Source organism: Anopheles funestus, chromosome 3RL, assembly GCF_943734845.2.
Source record: "Anopheles funestus chromosome 3RL, idAnoFuneDA-416_04, whole genome shotgun sequence".
In the NCBI taxonomy this organism is placed as follows: Eukaryota; Metazoa; Arthropoda; class Insecta; order Diptera; family Culicidae; genus Anopheles; species Anopheles funestus.
The window spans coordinates 66,046,878-66,071,820 of NC_064599.1; the positions used below are offsets into that span (position 1 = coordinate 66,046,878).

At 44.5% G+C, this 24,943-nt stretch overlaps 4 protein-coding genes across 8 annotated transcripts; 1 reads left to right on the plus strand and 3 right to left on the minus strand.

Moving 5' to 3' along the window:
• Positions 1–851: 851 nt before the first annotated feature.
• Positions 852–4,167, minus strand: LOC125770016 (Hermansky-Pudlak syndrome 1 protein homolog). Its single transcript, XM_049439158.1, has 7 exons — positions 3,905–4,167; positions 3,694–3,837; positions 3,451–3,563; positions 2,463–3,380; positions 2,245–2,359; positions 1,831–2,045; positions 852–1,755 (listed from the first exon to the last, which is right to left on the minus strand). Exons 1-7 carry the CDS (start codon positions 4,025–4,027, stop codon positions 1,578–1,580), a joined length of 1,806 nt encoding a protein of 601 aa, XP_049295115.1. The 5' UTR covers positions 4,028–4,167; the 3' UTR covers positions 852–1,577.
• Positions 4,168–4,238: 71 nt separating this feature from the next.
• LOC125770024 (exosome complex component RRP4) lies at positions 4,239–5,616 on the minus strand. The gene is made up of 4 exons (XM_049439180.1): positions 5,378–5,616; positions 4,789–5,309; positions 4,421–4,706; positions 4,239–4,319 (listed from the first exon to the last, which is right to left on the minus strand). Exons 1-3 carry the CDS (start codon positions 5,503–5,505, stop codon positions 4,468–4,470), a joined length of 888 nt encoding a protein of 295 aa, XP_049295137.1. The 5' UTR covers positions 5,506–5,616; the 3' UTR covers positions 4,239–4,319; positions 4,421–4,467.
• Positions 5,617–6,445: 829 nt separating this feature from the next.
• LOC125770010 (uncharacterized) lies at positions 6,446–24,630 on the minus strand. Of its 3 annotated transcripts, XM_049439147.1 has the most exons (18): positions 24,368–24,630; positions 20,304–23,344; positions 19,934–20,226; positions 15,695–16,118; positions 14,333–14,650; positions 13,556–13,752; positions 13,226–13,485; positions 12,664–13,158; positions 12,212–12,580; positions 11,991–12,122; positions 11,641–11,793; positions 10,985–11,566; positions 10,368–10,595; positions 8,933–9,156; positions 8,775–8,859; positions 8,299–8,698; positions 8,034–8,215; positions 6,446–7,970 (listed from the first exon to the last, which is right to left on the minus strand). In XM_049439147.1, the coding sequence occupies exons 2-18, from the start codon at positions 23,189–23,191 to the stop codon at positions 7,908–7,910; spliced, it is 7,293 nt and encodes a 2,430-aa protein (XP_049295104.1). In that variant the 5' UTR covers positions 23,192–23,344; positions 24,368–24,630; the 3' UTR covers positions 6,446–7,907. The 3 variants fall into 3 exon arrangements, with proteins under 3 accessions (XP_049295104.1, XP_049295106.1, XP_049295105.1); XM_049439149.1 differs by lacking the exon at positions 14,333–14,650 and having other exon boundaries at positions 24,368–24,629; XM_049439148.1 differs by lacking the exon at positions 10,368–10,595 and having other exon boundaries at positions 24,368–24,628.
• Positions 16,125–19,925, plus strand: LOC125770015 (peroxisomal acyl-coenzyme A oxidase 3-like). 3 transcript variants are annotated; one of them, XM_049439157.1, is made up of 3 exons: positions 16,125–19,102; positions 19,176–19,330; positions 19,391–19,925. In XM_049439157.1, exons 1-3 carry the CDS (start codon positions 17,518–17,520, stop codon positions 19,772–19,774), a joined length of 2,124 nt encoding a protein of 707 aa, XP_049295114.1. In that variant the 5' UTR covers positions 16,125–17,517; the 3' UTR covers positions 19,775–19,925. The 3 variants fall into 3 exon arrangements, with proteins under 3 accessions (XP_049295114.1, XP_049295113.1, XP_049295112.1); XM_049439156.1 differs by having other exon boundaries at positions 16,125–17,467; positions 17,550–19,102; positions 19,176–19,925; XM_049439155.1 differs by having other exon boundaries at positions 19,176–19,925.
• Positions 24,631–24,943: the final 313 nt, after the last annotated feature.

Below are 24,943 nucleotides of genomic sequence, written 5' to 3' on the forward strand. Positions count from 1 at the left end.
TGTGCTACAAAATCGCATTATAACGCAAGATGTTAAGAAGATGTCCAGAATTGAGTGAATCGAATTCAGATTAATGGCCCTGAATGAAACCTTATGGATCTCTATCATAAAGCTTCATAAATCTCAAGAATATATGAAGATCTTAAAATCTGAAGACTCAAGCAATAAATACCATCGCTAAAGATTCAAGAATTTCTAAATAATCTCTAAATATTTAATAATCTTTAATCATGCACGAATTTCTGTAGCTTCAAGGAACTGTAAAGATTATTACAGACTGTTACATTAAATCTTCTAATCTCAAAAAAAGATTCTGAAAGAATTCAAAAAATGGCCGTTAAGAAGACTTCCAGAATTGGGTGAATCCGATTCAGATTAATGGCTCTGAATGAAACCTTATGCCGAATAAGTAAGTTTGAAGCTCTATCATAAAGCTTCATAAATCTCAAAAATGTTTGAAGAATATAAAATCTGAAGACTCAAACAATAAGTATCATCCCTAAAGCTTCAAGAATTCAAGAAGAATTTCTGAAGCTTCAAGGAACTCTAAGGATTATTACAGAATGTTACATTAAATCTCCTAACCTCAAAAAAGAATCTGAAAGGATCTAAAAAATGGCTTTTCAAACAATTTGTTAGAATGATTCTTCCCGATAAGATTTACATAAACGACTCTGTTTAGTATATACTACTACATGTATTACTCCTGTTTAAAGATTAATGAAGATCACTCTTCTCAAATTGTGTATTAAGTAAATAATTCTTATTAAATTAGTTCAATATAACCTTCCATTGCTTTTACGTTTGATTGTCATCATTTGGCCGCGTGATATGAAATAATTGAACGCACATTTTACAATAATCCGTATTCCAATATCCCATGCACGGGATAATGTATTGCTTCGTAATGCTAATGCGTAAACTACTTCCTAAAGGAACCGTTGGGAAGGAAATGGGAAGTTAAAACCGCAGGAAATAGTGTACCTTGTACAGATTCGGTGGAACTTTCAGAATAAAAAAGAAATATTGCAAAAGTTACAATAAATGCGAATGAATGCCCCGATCGTGCAACGGCATAAAATGCACCATAGCGACACCGTAGAAAGACGCATGGCGACCGGCCGGGTACGGGGGGACAAACAATCAATTGGATGAACTACGATGCCCGCTAAATGGTTGGTGGTGGTGATGATGGTGGTCCGTGTCGTGTGGTGGTAAAGTTTAGTACTGATAGGTAGTATGTATGCATGACCGCTAGGCGGCACATTTTCTAATAAATAAACATTACTTATGGTCACCAGAAATGTGGACTACGCCGGTACAACACCAGCTGTTGGCAGAATGTTCTCCGCGGAAACAATCTTCGACGGTCGCGTATGTTAATGGAATGAATCGGTAATGTCGTTGCAAAGTAGCGTACGACAGCGTGCACGCCAAGTGCAGTACAGTAGTGGAGAAAAAAGTGTGTGCAGCTTTTTGGGCCATATAAATCCATGAGCCAGCAAAAACCAGCCCAAAAACCGTTCACTTACATGAAAGGGAACCAAACAAGGCAGATCACATTTATCTGCGAGTTTTTACAGCAGATCAATCGGATTTCCGATGCAGCCCGTTAGATCCGTAATGGTGACGGCCAGCCGGCGACAATGTTCCAGCACGATCGTTGACGTAACGAGCCCAAGGTGCACGAGGAAGAGTTCATAGCAGCGGACCTTGCTCGACGGTGTCCGTGGAAAGCAGGACTCGATAAGGCGCCTACAAAATGAACAAACGTGCGTCAGTTTCGGCCAGCAGAAGATGACCTGCAGGTTATTGGCCAAAGACACTTACTGATAATAGTCACCCGCCAAAATGCCGGCTATCAGTGACGGTTTCGTGGCGGGCAGCACGGCACCATGGTTTGATGGTTCGTTCGGCTTCAAGGTCGCACCGTGTTCGTCCTCGAACCAAAGGAAGTACGCGTAACTGAACGTGACATCCTTCCAGATCATTGACATGTAACCTTTGTCCAGATAGTTGCGTGAAAAATCGACCATGGACCATATCTGCCAGGGGATGCAAGTAAAAGCGGGAGAGAAAAGATGAAGAATATGTTTATAAACAGAGCCTTATCGATTATTTCTATTTTTGGCAATCTACATCGAAGCGAATTCTAATTTGAAGCTAAGCCGCAAATATATTTCAAGAGGTTTCAGATAAATCATTTTAAATTATGTGAAATTGTCTAAGTACGGAATTACTTACCCTATCTTTAAGGATATCCGTCGGATCATGATCGTCTAGTGACGGTGCAACGATTCTTCCATTGTAACGATCTATGTGCATGAAATGTACCATGCCCGGGAACTCTTCCATATACGTGCTGGTCAAAGAGAGCAAATCAAGTTAAGGAAAAAAAACCTAATACAACCATCTCATTCAACCCCGTGACGTATGCGCTTTAATGAATTTGAAAAGGATATGATCCCATGGTGAAATTTTTCTGCGATTTCGCATGCAGAAATACAAACACCTCGCTCAAGCTAGCCTCGGCCACATCGGCAATATCGGTGACACGCTGCAAACCATGCTCCAGGGTCGCACAGCTGGCACACAGCAACCGAAACAGTTCCTTCACCGATTCGACAAACATCGGCATGTTCGATTCAATCTTTACGATCAGCGCATTGTCGGTGGTTTTAAAATAGTCCGTGTACTTTTTGCGCAACGTTTCCCACTTGACGCCGAACGATCGGATGCTTTCCTCTACCTCGGCATTGTTCGATTTCACCTTCTTTAGTGCGTCCTGCGTGTGCTTTGCGTACGTATCGAGCGCATCGAATGCACCACGCAAATTGTCCAGATCGAACTGCATCTGTAGATTTTGCAGCTTGTGCAGAGCGAAGTACACATCGTACAGATGGCTTGCGAGGGCCGTATGAGCATGTTCGATTACCAGCACTAGCGACACGTGCTCGAACAGGTGCACCACGTGGACAATGTGCGGTACACAGCCTGCGTACGACTGGTGGACGCTACCCTGCAGGAATACAATCTGCGAAACGATACGCTGATGCTGTCGGCGACGGGTGTGCATTTGGCAGAGCAGGTTAAGAAAGAACATATCGACGGCGGCAAGTTCCTGCGCCTGTCTGGTACTGTATCGGGCGAGAAATTTGGTGCCCACGAACAGCAACGAATGCGAACGTTGCGAGTGTGGATCTTGCTTCAGCCGATCGGTAGCAGCCTGCAGGGCAGTAACCACCGTATTCTTTACGTCCACGTTTACCAACAGTTGTTCGATTGCCTCCATTAGTACGCCCTGATTTACGGCGTACAGCTCGCGATAGGTGAGAATCAGTTCGGTAAGATGGTCAACTTTTCCCACATCGTTTTTAATGCTAAAAAGAATGCCGAGAAAAGGTTCCTTATTAACTTGTAGTTTCACGTGGCTTCATTAGGTGTACTTACGAGAAAATGTTTGGCCCGCAGATGTATTTGGTAAACGCAATAAATGCTCCCAATTCACGCTTTACCAGATCGATCTCTTTCGTGCTGATCTCCAGGAAAATGTACCCTAAAAACTGTACAAAACTCTAGGGGTAATAACCTTGCAAATGGCTAAAACAAGTTTGTCGAGGGAATTACTTTGTCTCCAAGGTTCAACTGTCTTACCGCGTTTGGCGCTTGTAGGGCTTCTCCTGAGCAACTTACCTCTTCGAACACGACGTTCAGGTTGTTGTCCATCTGGAACGAGGTGTATGCATTGTCGAACTGGCACATCATGATCCGTTGCGATGCCAAAAGCGGACTGAAGATTTGTATCAGGACATTCGAGTTAAGCTGCTGAGTAGGACACTGCAAAAGGATAAACACGTTTTATCATACTAATTGTACCTTTTTAGCTTCACTCTGTTTACTGTACCGCTGACTCCTCATCCAGCAAACCCAACTCGTACGCCTGTTTCGACATTTTTTCTCGCATCGCCTCGTTGAAGTTGTGATAGATTAGATCGTTCGTTTGATCAAACACCAGAATTCCCTCCATGGTTTGCGTATTGTTCAAAGTAACTGAGGGCGCAAAAATTAAGTTGGGGACCGTCTGTAAGGACACGAACGAGCCCTGCGTTGTACTTTTGCACCAAGGTGACAATTTGTGGGTGAAAATTTTTGTTCAAATCGAATGCAAACCTGCGCCTGCCTGACGTTCAAAGCGGTATCAGTTTACGATTATCAGTGCGAGCGAGACAGGTACTGTTGCATTGTTTGTTGCTGTTGCTTTCCTGCTTTTTGTTTTTCCATTTTCGCTTTTATGCGCATTCGTAAACATACGCTGCACACTGGTCGATGTTGCGGCAAGCGTTTTTGACATTTCATGAAATGATTTTTTAAAATTTATGTTACTAAAGAAAGAAAATGTTTAACGAAGTTATCTCTTTACCTGTAAAATTTATTTTTTGTACAGCAAAAGGCTTTTATTAACTCTTATTAAACTTCCAATACTCGCAAGCGATGCTGTGTCAAAAACGCAACATCGGCCATACATTCCGGGTGAAGCAGTTCGGAAGTTTCGTACTTGCAAGACTCTTCGTACGCGTACAGTATGCTAGTGTCGTGAAGCATCATCTTGCAGTGTGCCAATGCGAGAATGCAATTCCTTAGCCGGGAAATCGTTTTACGATCCTCTTTCGTCACTACATCATCCAGATTCTGCGTGAAACCACCACCTTTAATTAGAAAAAATGGAGATGATTTATTACATTACGGCGACAAACATCTTTCGTCTCCCAAAACATGAATGTTGCTTACCTTCTCCTTCACTGTTCGTAATTGGGGCTATCCAAATGAATCCATTGTTTCCCAGTATGATCGAGGCACCGCAGGGCAAGTTGTGAAAGTGCGTTTTGCGACGTTGAATAAGCGAAGGAAACACTTTCACAAGAATTCCCTGGGAGAGTTTACCGTACTTCAAGCTTCGCGTATGCAACGATAGCACACCATCGGAGTGGACATTTTGCACCTCGGCCGAAATCAAATCGCCCTCCTGCAGATATTTACGCATCTGCTTCTCGTCCTCCACGCCACGTCGACGTAATTCACCACCCGGTAGATTTACCGAGGACAGCAGCAGAACCGAATCCAACCGGGAGTTTGTGTCCACCTTCCAGCGCTTTTCCTGTACTTCGGTTACGCGGGCTACCACTACATCTCCGATTTCACCCACGTATCGACCCTTGAGGGCTTTTACCGTGATCAGTTTGTTTACCTGTACCATCACACCCGCAACCGAAGATTTTAGCGCATCTTCCTCCATATACGTTCCATGGCCACTGAAAAGCAAACGACATCAGTTAGTTGCAGGCAGCTGTAAGGATGCCGGCATGCCCTCTTTCATTACCGCATAAATCCTTGCTGTCTCGTCACGACCTCACCGGGTGTAAATAGACGTTGGTTTTCGCCACCATCCGCAATGAGTGGAATGTTTACCCGTTCGGAAGCCAATCGCACAACAGGGGTAATATTCATGTTTAGTATTTGCTTCAAAATGTGCACAAAAACACGTGAAACTTTAAAAAAGTAAATCTTTGTTTACCACACTGTTCGATATGTCGTGTTTTGATGGTGCGTGCTTTCCGACACCGCATTGAGCCAGTGTTGCCAGAAAACATTCTCACCATCCCGTTCTGCTGTCATGAGGTGAATTTGGCGTTTGTTGTCAAAATTAAAATAACGATACGTACACAACTTCCCTTTGGCTGGGAGTTATCCAAGTTTCGTTTTAACACAATCTAAATTAAATTATAGATAAAATGGCGTTGGAAGTAGAAGATTGTGATGAAGAAATGCAGCAACTGATTGCTGAATCGATGCATCTTGCCGACGAGCTAGTCACCGTAACTGCTGCTGAGGAGCTACAGCGAACGTGCCAAAACATTCTGAAGGACATCGAATCGGATGTTGAACAATACGGCCGAACGATCGCGAACTACAAGGATTCCCTCGAACGTTTAACATTGCTAGAGCATGGTATACTGCACGGCTTGAACAAAGTTTCTGCCGCACCCGGTGAGTTGAGTGAGCAACTGCAGCGACTCGAGAGCAAAGTTGAGACATTGGGTGAACAGTTGCGTGAAACGATCATTTACCTGCCACCGAGTGCAATTTCGATAGAGACGTTCGCCGCCATCGGAAACCAGCACGAGCGACTTTCTTCCCTTGAACAGCAGCTCGATCGTATCGGAGCACTGGTCGATGGTAATCAGGTTCGTGAGTCGGCCATGACGGTGGCATCCGTACAGCGCAAGACGAACAAACTGTTGCAAGATATGGATGGCATACTTAAGCTGAACATACTGCAGAAGCAAACGATCTTTGGGTTCTCCAACAGGATTTTTCACGGGAACATTCCCTGAAGAAATATCATCAGATGTGTGATCTAGCGCGGTACATATGATATGCATGATAATTGTAATAATATTTTATAGTGTAATTTATTCTTCGATAATTGGGCTAAATACATTATACATTTCATAATATCCCGTTTTTCTATGCGCTTTTCTGCTGCAGTTCTGTTCGGTTCGTTTAACCTTTTTATTTGCAAATAAACCTGTCCGCCGAGTATAGGAGTGTTTGCGTGTCTTTTCATCGTACACTTAGGATAAAAGTTGAGATACAAACAATGTAGCAAAAATTAAAAAAAGGTAACGAAATAACGAGGGATCGATACAGGCAAACGTAAGTATAAAAGCAAACCCAATAAACGATATACCATATCACAAGGACTCACTACTATAGATACTTTTCCCCTTCTATATTGCAGGATTGTATGCATCGTTCGTTTTTTTTGTTTCAATCCAGGCACCATCTCCAGTACGCAAAACATTGCTATTTAGATACTTCACATTAAAACATATACAAATTTTCAACTTATGTAACAAAAGGGATATTTTGATAATCATAATAATAATCTGTTCGTTTCTACCCGTCAACAAAATTTAAAAAGAAAATTGAACATAATTCTCACTAAGAATGTCATCCAGTGTTCCACTGCGTAGCGGGGCTCTTAGCCTAAAAATGTATTGTTTTCTCTCTAATTGATTATATGGAACGAAGAGCGTACATGGAACATAACGTCATATAAAACAATTTAACACTTTAACAAACCAATAGATTACAATATACCACCGAAATCGAACGCTTCTAGGTCGTGGTTCCTAACTTAAAAAAAAACACACATCACAAACCACCAATGCAGGGAAGGAACTCGTCGAACGAAAGGTTCGAAAGTAACCAACAAACGTATCGTTTGCTGCTCTGGGTTTGGTATTTGTTTGCACATAATATTTCACCCTGCTTCCTATATTCGAATATTGCGCTTCAAGTTGTTCAGTCGTGTTTTCGCAACGAAAACCGGAACCTTTTTTTGTAAAAAAAAAACCCATTCGATACAGAGCTAATATACATGTACAGCTTTCGCTTCAACTACTTTCCGAAAAACTGCGAACGTCTGATTGCAAATCGACCGTATTTGATAATTGTATACGTTGTTCGCTTCTTCGCGTCTCATTTTAACATTGATATCAACTTAAAGTAGTAAAACAAAAAAAACACAAAATAATGTGCAATAAGAATCGGAAGCCACGGGAAGGGTGAAGATAACACAAAAACATTGAAAATACATATAACATAAACGCAGGTAAAACAAGGGATGCACACTACGGAACTTAAACTTGTGTTTTGAATGATGGTTGATACTTTTCTGTTAGCAAACCTCGGTGTCCATGCGATGGTGAAGCAATAAATTCTTCAGCAAAAAACAAACTGAACAGGATTTCGCCCGTTCTGCAGAAGGGCCGGCAATTGTATCGTGGCCGCCTCTCTTCATCATCCTGAGTTAATCGACTGAGGTTTCTGTAAGCAGTTTGTTACTACTGTTGATAACCACCGGGTCCACCAGCAAATTGATTAGGGTTGTAAAACTGTGGCATTCCCTGGAAAAGTAAAAATACTACGGTGAGTAATGTGAATAGCCAGATCAATATTTAACACACTACCTCAGGTGCATTGTCCGGTTGCTGTTCTGCTCCAGCCGTACTGGGAGCTGCTGCTCCGGGGACAAAAAAGCCACCCGGAGCGTTAGGCAACGTGGGAACAGATGGTGCTAGTACAGGTTCCGTGGGTTTGCTCGGAGCCGCACCGGATGGATTGAACACATCAACGTAGGATCGTTTCAGGGCTGTGAAAATGAAAAAGGAAAGTAAGTACGTTATGTACTGCTAAAACAATATTAATTGCTAAATGGCCAGCACGAGCACATACTTCGGTTGCGTTGCATTTTGTACATGTTTGACTGCAGTGTGGGCACTTTCGTCGGTTCGCCTACCGGACCAGCAGCATTAACGTTGGCAACATTCGATTGCATTACACCAGCCACATTAACACCACCGATTGGTTGTGAGGAACGGATTTCCATACCATCATTTCCGCCCATCACGTTGGACGCTGGTTGCTGATAAGCTGGGCCAGAATCTTGCAATGGCGCATGCGGTACGGCTGGTCCTGCAGCAGCACCCGGTGGACTCATTTGGGAAGGAACGCCCACAGCAGCGGGGCCAGCCGGGACGAGATCGGACATCTTCGGCGGTGGTTTGTATGCTTCCGCTTCGGTCTCATTTTCATCCGTATTTACCCATCGTTTTGTTACTTCATCCCAAACAATCTATGTGGAAATTGAACAAGAAACAACTCGTCTTACTATTTTTATGTTTACAAAAGCATGAAACTGTCCTCATTACCTTTGGATTTTTATCATCGGGCAGTATCATCTGATTTTTCGGCTTTAGCGATAGCTTGTTCCATATACCTCCGAACCATCCAGATCTGGAAAAACAAAAGGAATTCAAATTGTAAGTCGACTCTTTCACACACCTTAAATGCCAGAGGTCACGCGTACCCTTGCGCACTTGCGCCAGCTGTTCCAGCAGCAGTTTTTCCATCCTTGCCAGCGGGGCCTTTCTTCGGCTGAGCGGTTACATTCGACGTTTGCTGTGGTTTACCACCGGGTGCCCCTTTCCCGGCCATTGCACCTTGTCCGCCCGTCCGTTCGTCATCGGTATCATCGCCGAATCCGGGCCGCTTCGAAACAGAATTTGGCATTGAGATCGTCGGTTTCGGTGCCTACCGGTGGATTGGCGTGGAAAAGGATTTGAAAACCAGTCAGTAAACGTCTAATCGATAGGTAACCAAATGGGTTACCTTGCTAAAATAACAAAATCTATTAACGGTTACAAATGAATATTCACAAATATATTAAACAGGAGAAAGAAAACGCACGCAAACAGGAGTTATTGCGAACTGAAAAAGCATATTGAAGCTTAAATTAAAGATAATTAATAAAAAGTGGTTATTTCGGGGGAAAAAAACCTAACAAATTGCAGAATAATTGAAAATAATAAAATACCTAACATTCGTTACTAAAACCAGCTAGATATTATGCTTTTATATGCTTTAGAACCTTGCTCAAACTTTTGCTACATTTATCTAGCGCTTTGCAAGCAGCAATAAGCGCGCTGTGTATTGACCAACAAAAAATAAACTAATTGTTAAGCCCTACACAGCGTGGTTGTTGTGCTGGACAGACTAAAACCACCCTAACGGATTCCATCCTACAACGGTTCATCGATTGCGTACGTTAACGCGGAACGCTCGCTACGGTTGGAAACGGTACGCCGTCGCAAGTTGCCGAATTCTATACCCTCAAAGTAATCCCGAATTCCTTCGTCGATTACGGGTTTCCCACCCTGTGCGTCACTGTTTTCTGCCGTATCAGTGCTTTCGCCACTGTAGTTATAATCCTTAAAGCGGCTACAGAAAGGCATATCGATCGGATAGGTACCGTTGTAAACTACGTCCCGATTCGCTAGGAAACCCTCACGACGGCTGCGTGCCGAATAGAGATAAGCTTTCGATAGTTTCATCGAAGTACCATGCCGCTCGGTGCCGCTCAGTTGATTAGCGGGCAACATAGCTGCACCGTGTCCAGTGCCGGTAATCGAAACCTTACGACGTTTCTTTCTAACCTTACGCACCGCCAGCTGATTCGCGATCGGTTCCTGCACCGTTGGGCCAGATTTTAATACATCAAACTGTACATGCTTTACCGGTGCCACTCGATGCGGGTTTGTCTGTGGCCGTGCGATTGTTTTAATCGTCGCTTGCCGCCGAAGGTGTTGCTTCTGCTGGTGACGGTGTTGTCGAAGCTTTTGCACATCATGCTTCACGTTACACTTGTTAGCACAGTAATTGCCACGAAACGTTTCCGACAGTGGTGAGCTAGTGGCACTGTCTCGGGACCCATTGTCAATGCCATCGGTTATAATGCTACTTACGCACGCATCCCGTTGCAGTTGCGATGTACGGTGATAATCGAATGCGGCACTACAATCACGTTCAGCCATTTCCTCCTGTATCGCATCGATTGCGGGAGAAGGCGACAATGAGCTACGATCGTAATCCTTCTGCTCTTCATCCTCCTCGTCCAGATCGTGTTCCTCCTCATCCGGTTGGTAATGATGATGATGATGATGCTGTTGCCACGTCTGTTCCTGTGATCGTAGCTGCATTCCGTTTTGTAGGGAGGAAGTAAGCATTTACACAGTTGTGTGTGTGTATGTGTGTATGTGCGAAGAAAATAATATCGTACAAAAACACAAAACTTGGAACAGCAAAACAAAAAGTATGAAGCACAAACATAAGGTTGGCAGCGGAGCAAACCAACAACAGGGCTAGAAATCACGTAACGAAAGTGTATTATAATTAGCCAGCCAGCGATGGCCACTATAACAATCGAAACAAACTATCCGTTACATTCCCAAGCGGATCTTGTATTGAATCAAAAAAAAAACAAACAAAATCAAATAATAACCACTCAAAACTTACAGCTTAACCCGCCTAATCGAAACGATTCACTAATTCCAGTAAAAAAAAGATATTAAGAACTATTCACCTCACTGTTACCAGCGGCACCCCAGTATCCTGCATCATACGGTGCCGTCATTCCGGATCCCATTGCTTCATTGTTTGCTGGAGCAGGTGTAAAAAAGCTAGTGCCGCCCTGCGGCTGCTGCTGCTGCTGTTCTTGCTGTTGCTGTTCATCATAGCTTTTATACTGATTTAGTTGCTGCTGCTGCTGGAAAAGCATCATTTGATGCATCTTCAATTCATCGAACGCTGGATCCACCAACGATTGTTGGTTGATCGATTCGTAGCCCTGATCATAATTCGGTACCGCGGGGTTCAATTCGTACGGTGCGACAGTGGGCTGCGACGATGGGTACTGCTGTCCATCGGTTTGCTGCTGTTCGCTGTACTGCAAATTAAGCTGACCAAGCTGCTGGCTAATTTCGTTAAACTGTTTGTTAATATCGTTCGATTCCGACGCGTTTGGCGGTTCCGGAACGGAATGCTGCCGATCTTGATCTGCAGCAACGACAGGCTGTGTTTGATCCGCAGTATAGCCGTAGCTGTTGTAATCGTACGTCACTTGACCATCGCTAAGCTTATTGTAATGTGAGGCACCATTTGACGACTGCAACATAAAGAATAACATTAGAATAATGCAAACTTTGGCGTAACGTAAGCGCCGAAAAGAATAATCCTTACACTGTTGAGTAGTATTTCGTTCAATCGTTTCAACCATTGCGGATCTTCTACGTTCGCGTAGATATTACCGCGCCCGGTGTTGTTTACTGATTCATCCAACGCCTTTTCCATAACCGGATCGTAATACTTCAATCGATCACCAAGCGTATATACCTAATGAGACAAATTAAGTTCCAAAATTAGACACATCATTGTTATAATTATAATAATGTTAAATTAAATGGTAAAATTACAAACAATTCTCCGTTCATTTCAAGTTGAAGTTGAATGTTTCCATGGTTCTCAAGCTTTTGCAAGATGAGTTTTATTTTGTACAAAGCTTTCTCGCGAACACGAAAACATTATCTTACCTTTCGCACAAAATCAGTATCAAAGCTGTAAGGATCGTACTGTATTTGGTCCGCTATTTGTTCCATGTAGAGCAAACATTTCAGTTGCATACCCTGGTCAAGCATACGGCAAGCTAGCAGATATTTGTAACGCTGGAAAAAAATATGAAGCAACAGGTGTAGTTATGCACAATAAAACACATATTTGCACCTATAATGCTTTTAAACATTATGAAGTTTACCTGTAACTCCGCAATTGAATAGCGATCTTCGTTCAGCGATCGTGCGTACTCGTAGATTTCGGTCATCATAACCGACTCGTTGGTAGACACCTCACGGAAGCTGCGGTTCTGGTGTGCAGCACCGAGTAACACCAACCGGACGGTACCATTGCCACCAACGGTCACATCCTGCTTAACGTCAGAAAACCGACCAAAGGCCACATCGGACAGGAGGTAGCAAAAGTGTGCTGCATACAGATCGCCCCGATGAAGCAACGTATCGCCGAGCGTTGTGATCGACTTTTTGATCAGCTCCGGCTTGGCGGAACTGTTCGACATCAGCATCGCCAAATGAGGCCGCCAGTCACCCCACTTTTCATCCAAAACACTCTGCAACACAAACAAAAAAACAAAACAAATATACTCTTCTTCTTCTACTTCTCGAATGGTCAATGTGCCTATCGACGACGTACCGTAACAGAGGCCGGAGTTCTCCCACTTAACAGCTGGTACAACGTTTGTAGCGGATCGTTTAACGTCAGCTTATTGGCAAACTTCATCATCACGTTAGCATGCTGCCGCGAGTCTACCTTCGAAGCGAGGAATAGCGCGTGGCCCCAGAGATTATGCTCGGTTGCCCATTCGAGGGCTTCACTAATGTTTCCATAGAGCAGATAGCTGCGGAACTTATCCGTAATCTCTTGCTCAGACAGTGCCTTCGGTGCGCCTTCTGCAAGCGAATCTTTCAACACCTCATGTGCCCCATCACCATCCAACGGAGCATCGCCCGCTTCCTCACTGTCCCCTTCCTGTCGGGCATCTGCTTCCCGTTCTGCAGCTGCCTGGGATAGCGACGAATTGCGTCCACTTATATTAGCAGAACGTGCTACACTAGCCTGAATCGACTCGAACGGATATTCTTCCTTGTTACGCATCAACAGTTCCGAGATATCTGTACCAACGAATGTCTGTTGAAAAGGGGGGAAAACCAATTAGTTAAAGAACTGTAAATTACGTACGAGTGAAAGCACTTACGCCATTTTGTCTTAGCAATAGAATGATGTAATTCCACAGCAGGGCAAAGGAGCTACGATTAACACCAGCAGCAAGTGAAGACGAATGAAGGCTGTTGATCGAATTGCCGCGCGATTTAATCAATGCCAATGCACCACTGTAAGGAGGTCCTTGGCGCAGCTGCTCCTCACAGAATTCAATGACGGACTTTTTATGTGTGACTCCCTTCACGAGCGGTCCCGGGTACGTTTGGAACAGTTTTCTACTAGCATCATGGTATCCTGTAACGAAAGCAACATTTACCATGTGTTTTTATTCCTTTCCTTTCTCTTCGTTAGCGTTTCATCTTACCTAAGCTGTATATTTTAACCGTATCTGCCATTCCGTTCATGGTCAGTCGATTTTTGGTCGAAATGAGCAAACCGGCAGACACGCTTACGATGGGATGAATTTCCGGAAACTTTCGTGGTGTCAAGCGTTCCGGTTCCATCATCGTGAGCTCTGTTGCCGGATCGGTTTTAATAGCAGACGCATCAATTTGATCGATTCTGAGAGATCCATTAGAACAGAGAAAACACAATAAATAAACAATGTACACATTATGCAAAGCGAGCGTTAAAAAAAAGTTTACGACTGAACGATCAATTTCCTGTGATCGATGGTTTGATAATTTCTCGAAAGGAATCATGTAGGGGGATATGTATAAAAACGGCTTTCACAACAGTAATCTACCATACGGAAGCTAAACATGCACATTTCCTTACTTTTACAGCACCATTGCAGGGGTACTCTCGACTGGAGTTCGGTTAAAAGATAATTATTAAACAAAAAAAAAACATAACAAGCAATAATAACTTCATGCACTACAAGAATATTTTGCCAAAAACAAATCACAACCAAAGAAAAACGATCACTTCATTAATGTATAGATAAATAATCATAAGAATGTGTGCATACAAAACTACGGAAACAGTACCACGTGAAAGCATGAATGAATGAAATGGGTAGAGAGCGTTTTTCCCAAACATATAGAAACCCCTAACATAACAATAATAAAAGAGAGCCATACATAGTGTGTAACTTAAACAACCGAATAGAAAAGAATGAAATGATAATGTTGAAAAGCACCTTGGTTGAAAGTATCCGCCCGCCTCGCTATGGTACGTTCGGTCCATTGCCAACGATGTGTTTGCCCGCTGTTGCTGTTGCTGGTGTAGTTGCTGCGTTTGATGCTGGTATGCATGCACATGATGGTGGAACATCGGTGGCAGTGATGACGGCTGACCGGACACGTCGGTCAGATAGGTTTGGTCGAGCAGCGAACTCGGACCGGCCACACCGGTTGTGGCGGCAGCCGATGGTAACGATTGATTATTGAAATGGCGATGGTATTCCTCGGGATTGTACACACCGGGCGGATGCATAAACGGTGTGGTCCGATTAAACCTGCAGATGAATATAGAGCGCAATAGCACCACTGCACTGTAGCGTTATCTTTGCCTAACATCTTCCTCTTCAACCATCAGCCAGCCACATCAGGTACGACTGCCTAAGGAGTGAATTATTTACGTTTTGCACAGTGTGCGGACGCAGCACCAGGATGGTGGTTCTTTGCTATATTTTAAGCATGGATAATACTAACAGACACCGTTGCATTGAAAGCACAAAATGGGAAACGCACCGTAAATTGGAAAATCTTTGCAAAAGTTAGTGCTTTGACGTTTAAACACCTTTTATCCCTGAAAACAGCTCTAAAAGCGGTCCTACACCGAAAAAGAAACTTATGCTGTGATCCTTGTGTGCACTAAAAATAAGCGAACGAATGCGATTCGTTCTAATTCGTGTGCAAACAAATGAAGGAAAAATTCCAGAACGTATGGAACGATATATGATGATCGTTAGTGCAAAACGGCAGCGGCAGAAAGGTTAAAACAGAATGATGTTTGATAATAAATGGAAAAGGTAGAAATTAAAGTAAGATAATTTCACGCAATTAACAGAAAATAAGAAAAGAGCTTATAAAACAGAGATAGAGATGAAACCTTTCACAATTCAAATGCAAAATGCATCTGATGTGTTGATGTGTGGTAATGCACGAGAGAAATAATAAAGCTAAGATCATTTAAAAAACAAACCATAAAATTATATTACGCACACACGCCATACAAGAAATATACAGTGTCTGAGAACACATTTGTCAATAAGCAATTATAGATTGTTCAACGGCGACAGAAAACTGAATTTAATCGACAATCAAAGCCGTAATTTTTGATTAAATAGTATTGATAATCCCAGTACTATCCCCAGTATTGATAGTCCCATAATTATTACTCAAACACATAACCCAAGTCTGCAGGATAATAACATGATCATCCCCAGGGTAAGGAAACACACTTCACCACATTAAACAAAATTAATAAAACACACCCACACGCACACGCACACACACTCAAACAAACTGCATTTACTGTGACGGTTCATAATGCTTACCGTTCCTTATCGTTTGCTGAGCTGCGCCCGGAATGTACCGACTCGCGCCCATCCGTAGTTAGTAGATCGCGCTGCATCTGACTCGCCTGTATCTGCGCGTAATACCTACGGTACCATTCGGCGTACGCTTGCGGATTCGTACGTCGCAGCTGTTCGTAATACTGCTGATGTTGGGCATAGTAGCTGTACGGATCGTAGTACCCGCTTGATGGACCGTAAGCACCGGTTGGATCGGTAACTACCATACCGTAACCGCCGGCTGCGCTCATATACTTGCGATCCTTCTCCTTACGCTCGTCCCTTTCACGGCTGTCCCGGGTACGATCACGCTCGGTACCATTTCTGCTGCCCGCACGATAATCTTCCGGATCGTAGCGCCGATCGTGGCGATCGCGTCGTTTCTCACCTTCCCGGTAGCGATCATCTACAGATAAAAGTAACAGAAAATAAAGTATTAAATGTATGTAAATATACAGCGAAAACAGATTACAAACAAAAAAAAGCAAAAATCGAACGAAGAAATTAATTTTTTTTTAGTTGCCTACTTTTTATAATTATTAATATGTGGATGTAGATGCGATTCAACTGGAACAGAATCTAGAAATGGTACCAACGTTGGCACTTTAACTAACAAACCCTGCATTTGGTGGTCTATTAAATATCTAATAATCTAAACCACGATGGGGGTGGCCCAGTGGTGCGTGTGATAAACGGCGCCGGCCCACACGGCAGGACCGAGTTCAAATCCCATTCGGACCGTTCTCCCGTAGCAAGGACTGACTATCCGGCTACGTGGTAAAAATAAGTCTAGTAAGCCAGTAATGGCCGGCGTGACCTGTAAGATCGTTAAAGCCAAGAAGAGAGAGAAAGAGAGAGAGAGAGAGAGAGAGAGAGAGAGAGAGAGAATCTAAACCGCGTAAGCAGTTTTCGGAATAGGGAAGTGAGATTCAATCCAGATTTGATCTTAATGTGATCGTGCAAATGTGAAACACATCCAAATTCCAAATTCGAAATTCAAAACAAGAGAAATAAGAGATCAAGAGAGATTCAAGAGGTCAAGAGAGATTGACCTATAGAACCTATTGAACGCAGATAATTGATAACGAATTATAAAAGATAGTAGAATACATAAAGAAACATGTCGATACTATTTAACAATTATGATTTGAGTATTCCTTTCTACAACTTGACGAATTTAATATATTCGACTTTTAATTCACATAATTACAACCTGAACTGCACCAAAAAACCTTGGGGAATTGTATGTCACACCGCATTACTCATCTACCAGTAACAGTATAAAAACGATACATTGTCGTAACTTTCACAGTATCAGTGGGTCCAACCATCGAAACAATCATCTGAATAGTTAATAAATGTATTCCAGGGTTGCACCCAAGTTCACATATCCGTTGCACACACACATAAATTATAATTTGATCCAAAGTATAAGAGACAAAGTCAAAAGTGCCGAAACTGTGCTGATTTCGTTTCGCAATTGTGTCCAAAATTCGGGTCGAAATGCATGGAACCGAAACTTTTCGCTTCTCCTATAGTGTGTCGTCCATATACCGACATGTTGCATTCGAAAGTTATGGCTTCGTCGATACGAGCGTAAAGCGACTGGATCACAGTCGTTAATTAAAGCTCCTACTTGTTGGAACATTCAGAAGCTTCTAGTGAAGTGTCTACTAAAGTTATACGTGTTTTCCTGCCCTGCTTATTACCCCAAACTCTGATAAAAATGGTGTTAATCCAGTTTGGAGCAAATCGGTTAGTTTCAATTTTCTTAACTATAATGAGTTTAGTTTCACTTAAAAGCAATGATTCTATCTTGCCCGAACAATATACTTAGACCATCGATAGTAGAAGAACTGTTACAGGATAAACGGTTCTTTAGCTCACTGCCAAAGCACGGACCACTGGCCGAGTATCGTAATGTGGCCTCGATCGATTGGCGTAGGATGCGCTTTTCCTTCATAGATTTGCGCGGGCTTGAATTGCAACATCGACTTTATTGGCTGTTTCGTACGAGTGAACCATTCATACGGGGGCAAACCGTACGTGACCTTCCCACCGATGAAAGACGACGGTTAGCCATGGTACAGCTGCAGCTGTTGCATCGTGAACGTCTCTTTAATTATGAAACCTTTGTGGAGCGTCCAGATCTTGCATCCGTTTACTATGCAACCATTGCCGAATATGATTTGTCCCTGCTGGTGCGTCTAACCGTCAACTATCTATTCTTCACCGGTGCTATTCGCATGTACGACGAACCCAACGGTCGTTTAGCGCATATAATCGAACAGACAGAAGCAGGACAGATAACTGGTTCATTCGCGTTAACCGAAGTTGGACACGGTACGAATGCCCGGGCAATTCGAACCCGAGCAACATACGATCCTGTTCACCGTGAGTTTATCCTCAACACACCGGATTTTGAAGCGGCAAAATGTTGGGCAGGAAATTTAGCCAAAAGCTGCACGCATATGATCGTCTGGGCACAGTTGTATACGGCGGATGGAGAATGCCATGGGATCAGTGGATTTTTGGTGCCGATTCGTGACCGCTATACGCTGCAACCTTTCCCCGGTTTGTTGGTGGGCGATTTGGGCGAGAAAGCTGGTTTAAATGGCGTAGACAATGGGTTTGTAAGTTTCCAACACTATCGTATTCCGCGAGATCATTTACTAGCACGATTCGGCGATGTTAATGAGGTGACGGGAAAGTTTGAATCGACGATCGATAGTGCTGCGGAACGATTTGCCTTATTAATGGGACCACTTGTGTTGGGTCGGCTTAACATCTGTATCGTTTCACAAACGTTACTCGCTAAAGCGCTCACCATCGGGATTCGTTACTCAGCTGTCAGACGTCAATTTGGGCCAACAATTGATGCTCCAGAGGTACCGATTCTAGAGTATCAGTTACAACAACACCGATTATTGCCCTATCTGGCTACTTGTGTGGCACTGAAGATGTTCAATCGATGGTTTGCCAGTGTGACCGGAAATGCGCAGATCCGTATGCTTCGGGCAGAACCGATCGAGAGTGCCCTACTGCTCGAGATACATATCGTTGCATCCGCCGTCAAACCTATCTGCAGCTGGGCGGCTCGAGATGGTATTCAGGATTGCCGAGAAGCTTGTGGCGGCCACGGTTACCTTCGCATGGCAGGACTTGCAGACATACGGGTGGACAATGACGCGAACTTGACTTACGAGGGTGAGAATAATGTGCTGCTGCAACAGGTGTCCCAACAATTGTTAGGTATTCGAACGAGGGGCGATTACGCCGCCTTCGCGCTGATGTCTCCTCTCGGATCGTTGACATTTCTATCCGACTACGGGCAGATAATGCAGCAACGTCACGAATGTTCTACGGTGGAGCAAGTGCAAGATCTCAAAGGTACCATTGAGTTCACATTCAGAGAATTTATTTACACATTATCAAGAATTTTTGTTCATCTTTCGTTACGCAGTCATTCTCGATACGCTTAGTTGGCTCACGGCTTACACGCTCGAACAAACCTACCGACGTGCCCAGGAATTACTTGGAGAGGGTTGCCAGAAATTCGATGTTCGAAATAATACACAAATCTTCTACGCCAAGGATCTGGCCATAGTGTTTGGAGAGGTAAGTTACGAGCGTATCAGTAAGCGGAGTTCACGAGGACGACTTTATTCTCCTTTTCAGCGTACAATTTTCAGTGCCTTTTGTGACTTTCTCGAGACAATGGAACTCGCACCAGAGCGAACGTATCTAACGCGTCTAGCCGAACTGTACGGTACGACACTTCTGCTAAAACACATGGCAACCCTGCAAAGCGCAGGATACTTCAATATGGACGCTTTGCGGTTGGTACAGGAAGCGATCATACGATTGCTACCCATAGTAAAGCGAGATGCAGTAGCGATGATAGACTCGCTGGCACCACCTGACTTTTTACTCAATTCACCTCTTGGTGCTTCCGATGGCAACATATACGGTCGCATGGAATCGGAACTAATGGCCGGCCAGAATGTCACCGGACGTGCAACATGGTGGAATGAAATAATACCATCATCATCAAAGTTGTAATCCTTGGAAGAAGGTTAATGTACCTTTCAAAGCACTTTTTTTCAAAAAAAATAATGGGAATTATAAAGTTTATGACTCTTTCAAACAATCCAAACTTTATACAACTGTTTCACTCATTATCTTCGTAAATAAATCATTTCATGCCGAAAATGTACTCACCTTTCCTACGCTCATCACCGCGGTAGCGTTCGGCCCGTTCCTTTTCCTTTCTTTGCCGTCTTTCAAGCGTATCCCGATCGCGGTCCCGTCCCGCCGCACCACGCACATCGTCCGTCGGTCCTCGTTCGTCTCGCTTTCGGTAGTAATCGTCGCGTGTAGAACCACCGTATCGTTTGTCTTCTTTATCGTATCGTGTCGATCGTTCGGTTTCGTACTTTGAACCGTCGGTTTCGTAGCGACTTTCGCGATCATACTTACTACCGCGTCCATAGCGTTCCCGTTCGCGGTCGTATCTACGGGAAAATCACCATAAATATGTATTTAAGCAAATTCAAATGCACACCCCCCTACCACTGCTTCTCTCACTTACCTGTTTCTTTCACGATCACGATCGCGATAGTCATAATCACGATCGCGATCACGATCCCGGTCGCGTTCCCGATCCCTATCGCGATCGCGTCCATTATCCTTGCGCTTATCCTTCTCACGATCACCCGCCATTCCACCGGTGCGACGCGATCGTTCGTGCCGTTGGGTGCCGGAGTCGGCTGCCGCACTACTACCACCCGCAACTCCGACGCTCGTTTCACGCTCACGCCGACGTCGCTCATGTTCGCTGTAATCGCTATCCTCGGTATCGTACCGATCTCGCGAGCTTTTGCTTTTGTTCGACCGTCGAAGATTGTCGTCCTCTCGCCGACCGGCACCTTTCGAGCTGCCACCGGCTCCGTAAAACCCACCCTTATCGCTTTCGTCCGCCGTCGACGTGTTCGACGGTTCCAGGCGTGACGTGTCGGCGGTAACATTCGATTCCGTTTCCAGGGCAATCGGTCCACCAGCAGCGTTTGAGCTAGAAACGGGTGCCGACATTAGCGGTACGGCGTTTCCTCCCACCAACGAATCTTCCCGTTGATCGTCTGGATTTTCTCCATCCATTACTAATTCCCGCTGCTCCTCGGGCATGTCAAGCGTCGCTACAGTATTTATTACCCCTGAGGTGTTCGACGTTCCCGGTATCGGAACAGCGCTCGGCCCGGATACGGATGTGGGCATGGGACGTTCATTTTCTAATCCACCGCCCGGCACCACCCGCTGCTGGTTGTGATGGTTGTGATTGTCATCTTCGCCCGGAACGCGATAAAGGTTACGATCGCTCATATCGACGCGTCGCTCATGATGATGGTGCCCGTGATGATTATGGTGATGATGCAGATGATCGTTCCTAGCACTCAGTGCAACCGTTGGCATAATGGCCGGTGCTGGCGTACTATCCGACACCTCACCATCCGCTTGACGCTCGAGCGAAAGATCCGACACGTTCTGCAGATCCATCCCGGGCACCATTCGGTCCAGTCCGGGTGGTGGTTCCGGAAAGCTTTGTCCAACCACGCTCGATTGGACAAACGGTTCCGGTGCCTGTTCGTTCTGTCCCGGCACGTATCGAGCCAGACCCGGCGGTGGAAGACGACTATCGTTAGCGTCACCGTGATTAGCATCCATCTCGGATCCACTGACCGCTTGCAGAGCAGCGCGCGAGTTGACACTAGCGGATGGTGTTTCTGCACCGTAACCATCCTCCGACAGGTGGCCCGTCTGGAGGTACTGGTTTCGATCGTTGTTTGGAGCAATTTCTTGATTTTCCATTGCATGTTCGCTGCGCGTTTCGACGAGAATTTCCTGATTTTCGGGTGTCAATGTTTCGATGTTATTACCATGCACTTCCTCTACGTGTGCCGGTTGCAGTAATGCCGGCTGTTGTGTCTGTTGCTGATAAAAGAACGATCCGCTAGCATTCGCCGAAGGTGGTACAATCGATGCAGACGCCGATCCGACGCCCAATCCCGGCGTGGCAGTATGGGACCGGGGTCCGGTTCGTTTGAACGGGTTTGAGCCGGCAATTTGCATTGCTTTCGGTGGTGGTCCACTAACCATTGGCGGTCCGGACATGGATGAAGGTGGAGGTCCTCCACTAGCTACCAAAGGTGCCACCGTTGCATTATCGATCGGCGGTGGTGGCAAGGGTGGTGTTGTAGATAATGATTTAGAGGCGTGCGATAACGATTCATTCACGAGCGGTCCTGCAGCGGCCGTTCCGACGATCGAAGGCGGTGGCGGTGGAAATGTTTGCTCTCCCCGAAAGTTGCTCTCAAGGTTGGCGTGACCACCAGCACTTTCTGTTGCTTCTTGTTTAATGCTTAACGCTTCCAAAACCTCATCTAGCTTATCCGGAACACCATCCAGGGAGGATGTTACAGTAGATGTCGGAAACGGTGTAGCGTAGGATGTATGTTGGCGTTCGGAATTTTCCACACCTGATGTTTTTCCAATGCTAAATGATCCCTTTCCACCGTTGGTCAAATCCTCATCCGAGGGCATGCCGGTGGGCACGGGGTGAGATGTGCCTCTATTGTCACCGCTAGGGTCACTCTCCAGTGAACGATCGCTAGACGACACCTGGCTTTCGATTGACCACTGTGGTGAAAGTGTTTCCGCCTTCAGACGCTGTATTTGAGCATTTGCTGACGGTACGTTGCCCGCTGGCGGAAAGTCCTCGTACTGCGGCGGTAGCTGCGCCGTAGATTGTTGCGATTGTTTAGGCGTGACATTTCCATCCGTTTGCAACTTTGAAACACTTTGCTGTGCATGGTTTGCTGGTTCCGGCACGGTCCAGTTCCAGCTGTTCCCCGCCGTTGTGTCGAAGCTATCGGAAATGGTCTGACTGAAGGTCGGTACCAGCTGGGGCGTTGTCGAAGCTGGCGGATGCGAAGGTGGGCGCTGTGATGATGGTGCCACGTGTGGAGATGGTGCGTTGAAGAAATTATTTGTCTGTCCGTACCCAGGCTGGGGAGATGCATAATTCGTGGTAGAATATTGATTACCCGCGGTAGGGGCCATCATCTGTTGCTGGTATCCACCGTTGCCTTGCGAAAAGTTCGACAAATAGTTGTGATTGTGTTGATCCATTCGGTTTGCTCCACAGCTCAAATACGTGGCACCCGGCGTGAGCGGATTCATTTGCTGTGGTTGATATTGTGTTTGCAGATGTTGTTGAGGATGTTGTTGCTGCTGCTGCTGCTGTAGGAGGTATGCGTTAGCAGGAGCGTTCTGTGAGGCTTGCACGTTAGGAATTGGTTTAGGCTTTGCCGCATCCACTGCCATACCGGCGTTGTCATTCCAGTCGCCCCAATCATCACCCCACCCGTCCGTGTTGTTGTTCATGTTCGTAAAAGCGGCTGAAGCAGAAAACTGTTCCGCCATCCTTCTGCCACAACCGGGAAACACCGGTCACCAGTCGTGTCTTTGCCGGACACACTTCCAGACTTAATGCGTGGCACCGGTCAAACGCCAAGTAATAACACTAAACACTAAACCAAATCCAGCATTCTTCGTATTCGTTGCGATGGTACGGAACTAAAAAGATATTATAAACAAATGGATTAGACTGTGCCGTTACGAAAATGGGAAAAAAGCTGCAGAAACTACACACATATTGAACGTTTTTAATTCGAAATATTATCACCAGTTCATAAATTGTTCTTGTTCGATGACATAACGTAAACAGACTGGAATGTTATCAAGGCACCGTCCCGATATCATTGCACAAAAAAATGTCCTAACCGAAAGCTGTGCGTACCGTACACGTTGGATAATTTGCTACGTGTCACACCTGCAGCAGTTGTATCGCAACGAAATTAGATAGCACCCACCGTACCTGTCTCAACAGTTACATTGTCCTGAAGGTTTGCACAGATCTTATACTACACGCGGCACATATTCTGCAGGTGGAAGAATGGAATTATACACAGAAAATTCGAACTGCAGGCACTAAATTTACTGTGCGTACGCATGATGGCAGCGACAGGTAAGACTTTCATAATCACCTCTATCGGAATTGTTTGCCAAATGTGGTGGGGCTTGGATGCAATTGAGAAAACATCCCCACCTCCGTAAGAAACTTATAAATCGATCGATTGAAATTGTGAGTGGAGCAGTAAACTGGTTAGAAACATGCAACGGATGACTGGGTCTATCATATGGAACCAGCGTTTTGCTACACATTTCGCAGCGGATGCGTTATCAACTCAGTGGTAAACAGAGGGATGGTGTATTATCAATGCTAAAAAAGGTTACATTTATTGGGCATCACAAACCTCCTAGAGAGTGATAAATGAATACAAAAATCGAAGTAATCTTATTCCACCTCCACGGTTGGAATGTGACACTTGGCCCAATATTAGCTTTCAATAACATTGAAATCCTTGAAATGTTCTTGCCTATAGACTGGCAATATTTTCACTTTCACTTCACGCTCATATCCTTCAACGGCAAGCTTCTTCAGGTGGTGGTGCACAGATTGTTCCTTTCGTTATCTATCGTGGCCGATTTTCCTTTGAATGTCGCAACCAGACGTTTCCAGCATACTTTTTCACGTACCTCTTCGACTTTTTTTTGCACTTTGGTGTTGACGATCAGAACAACACTGACTCTATATAACGTCTTTAGACGAATAGATAAACGATTGCACAAATTACACAGAACGAGAAACAGGACTTAAGTAGTCCCGTTCGATCACAGACAAAACCGGACAGATTTCGCGCTGTGGAGAGAAAAATTGATATCCTTTTCCACCGTCGAAAACAAGAAATGAATGCCAAGTTGGAACTTTCATTCGAGGAATGACAAAATGCAAGCAAAGTGCCCCGAGCATGGTTACAGTATCTAGTTGACTGATCGAGGATTCTCGTTTTAAAAATATTTGCCAAATTGAAATGTTTTTTGAACAGGAACGGATTGTAATATTGGTTTAATCATACATTACGACGGATAAAGATTGTATGTGTCGAATTTAGTAAATTAATGATTTTGCTGAATATTTAACACTTTTCCAATGCTGGTTATAAATTTAAATGACAACTGCGAGAGCTTTTGCAACCCGGTGAAAATCAGTACACAATGATAACGATCAAAATCAAACCGAACGAAAAACACGTTTCAGGAACTAAAATTGCT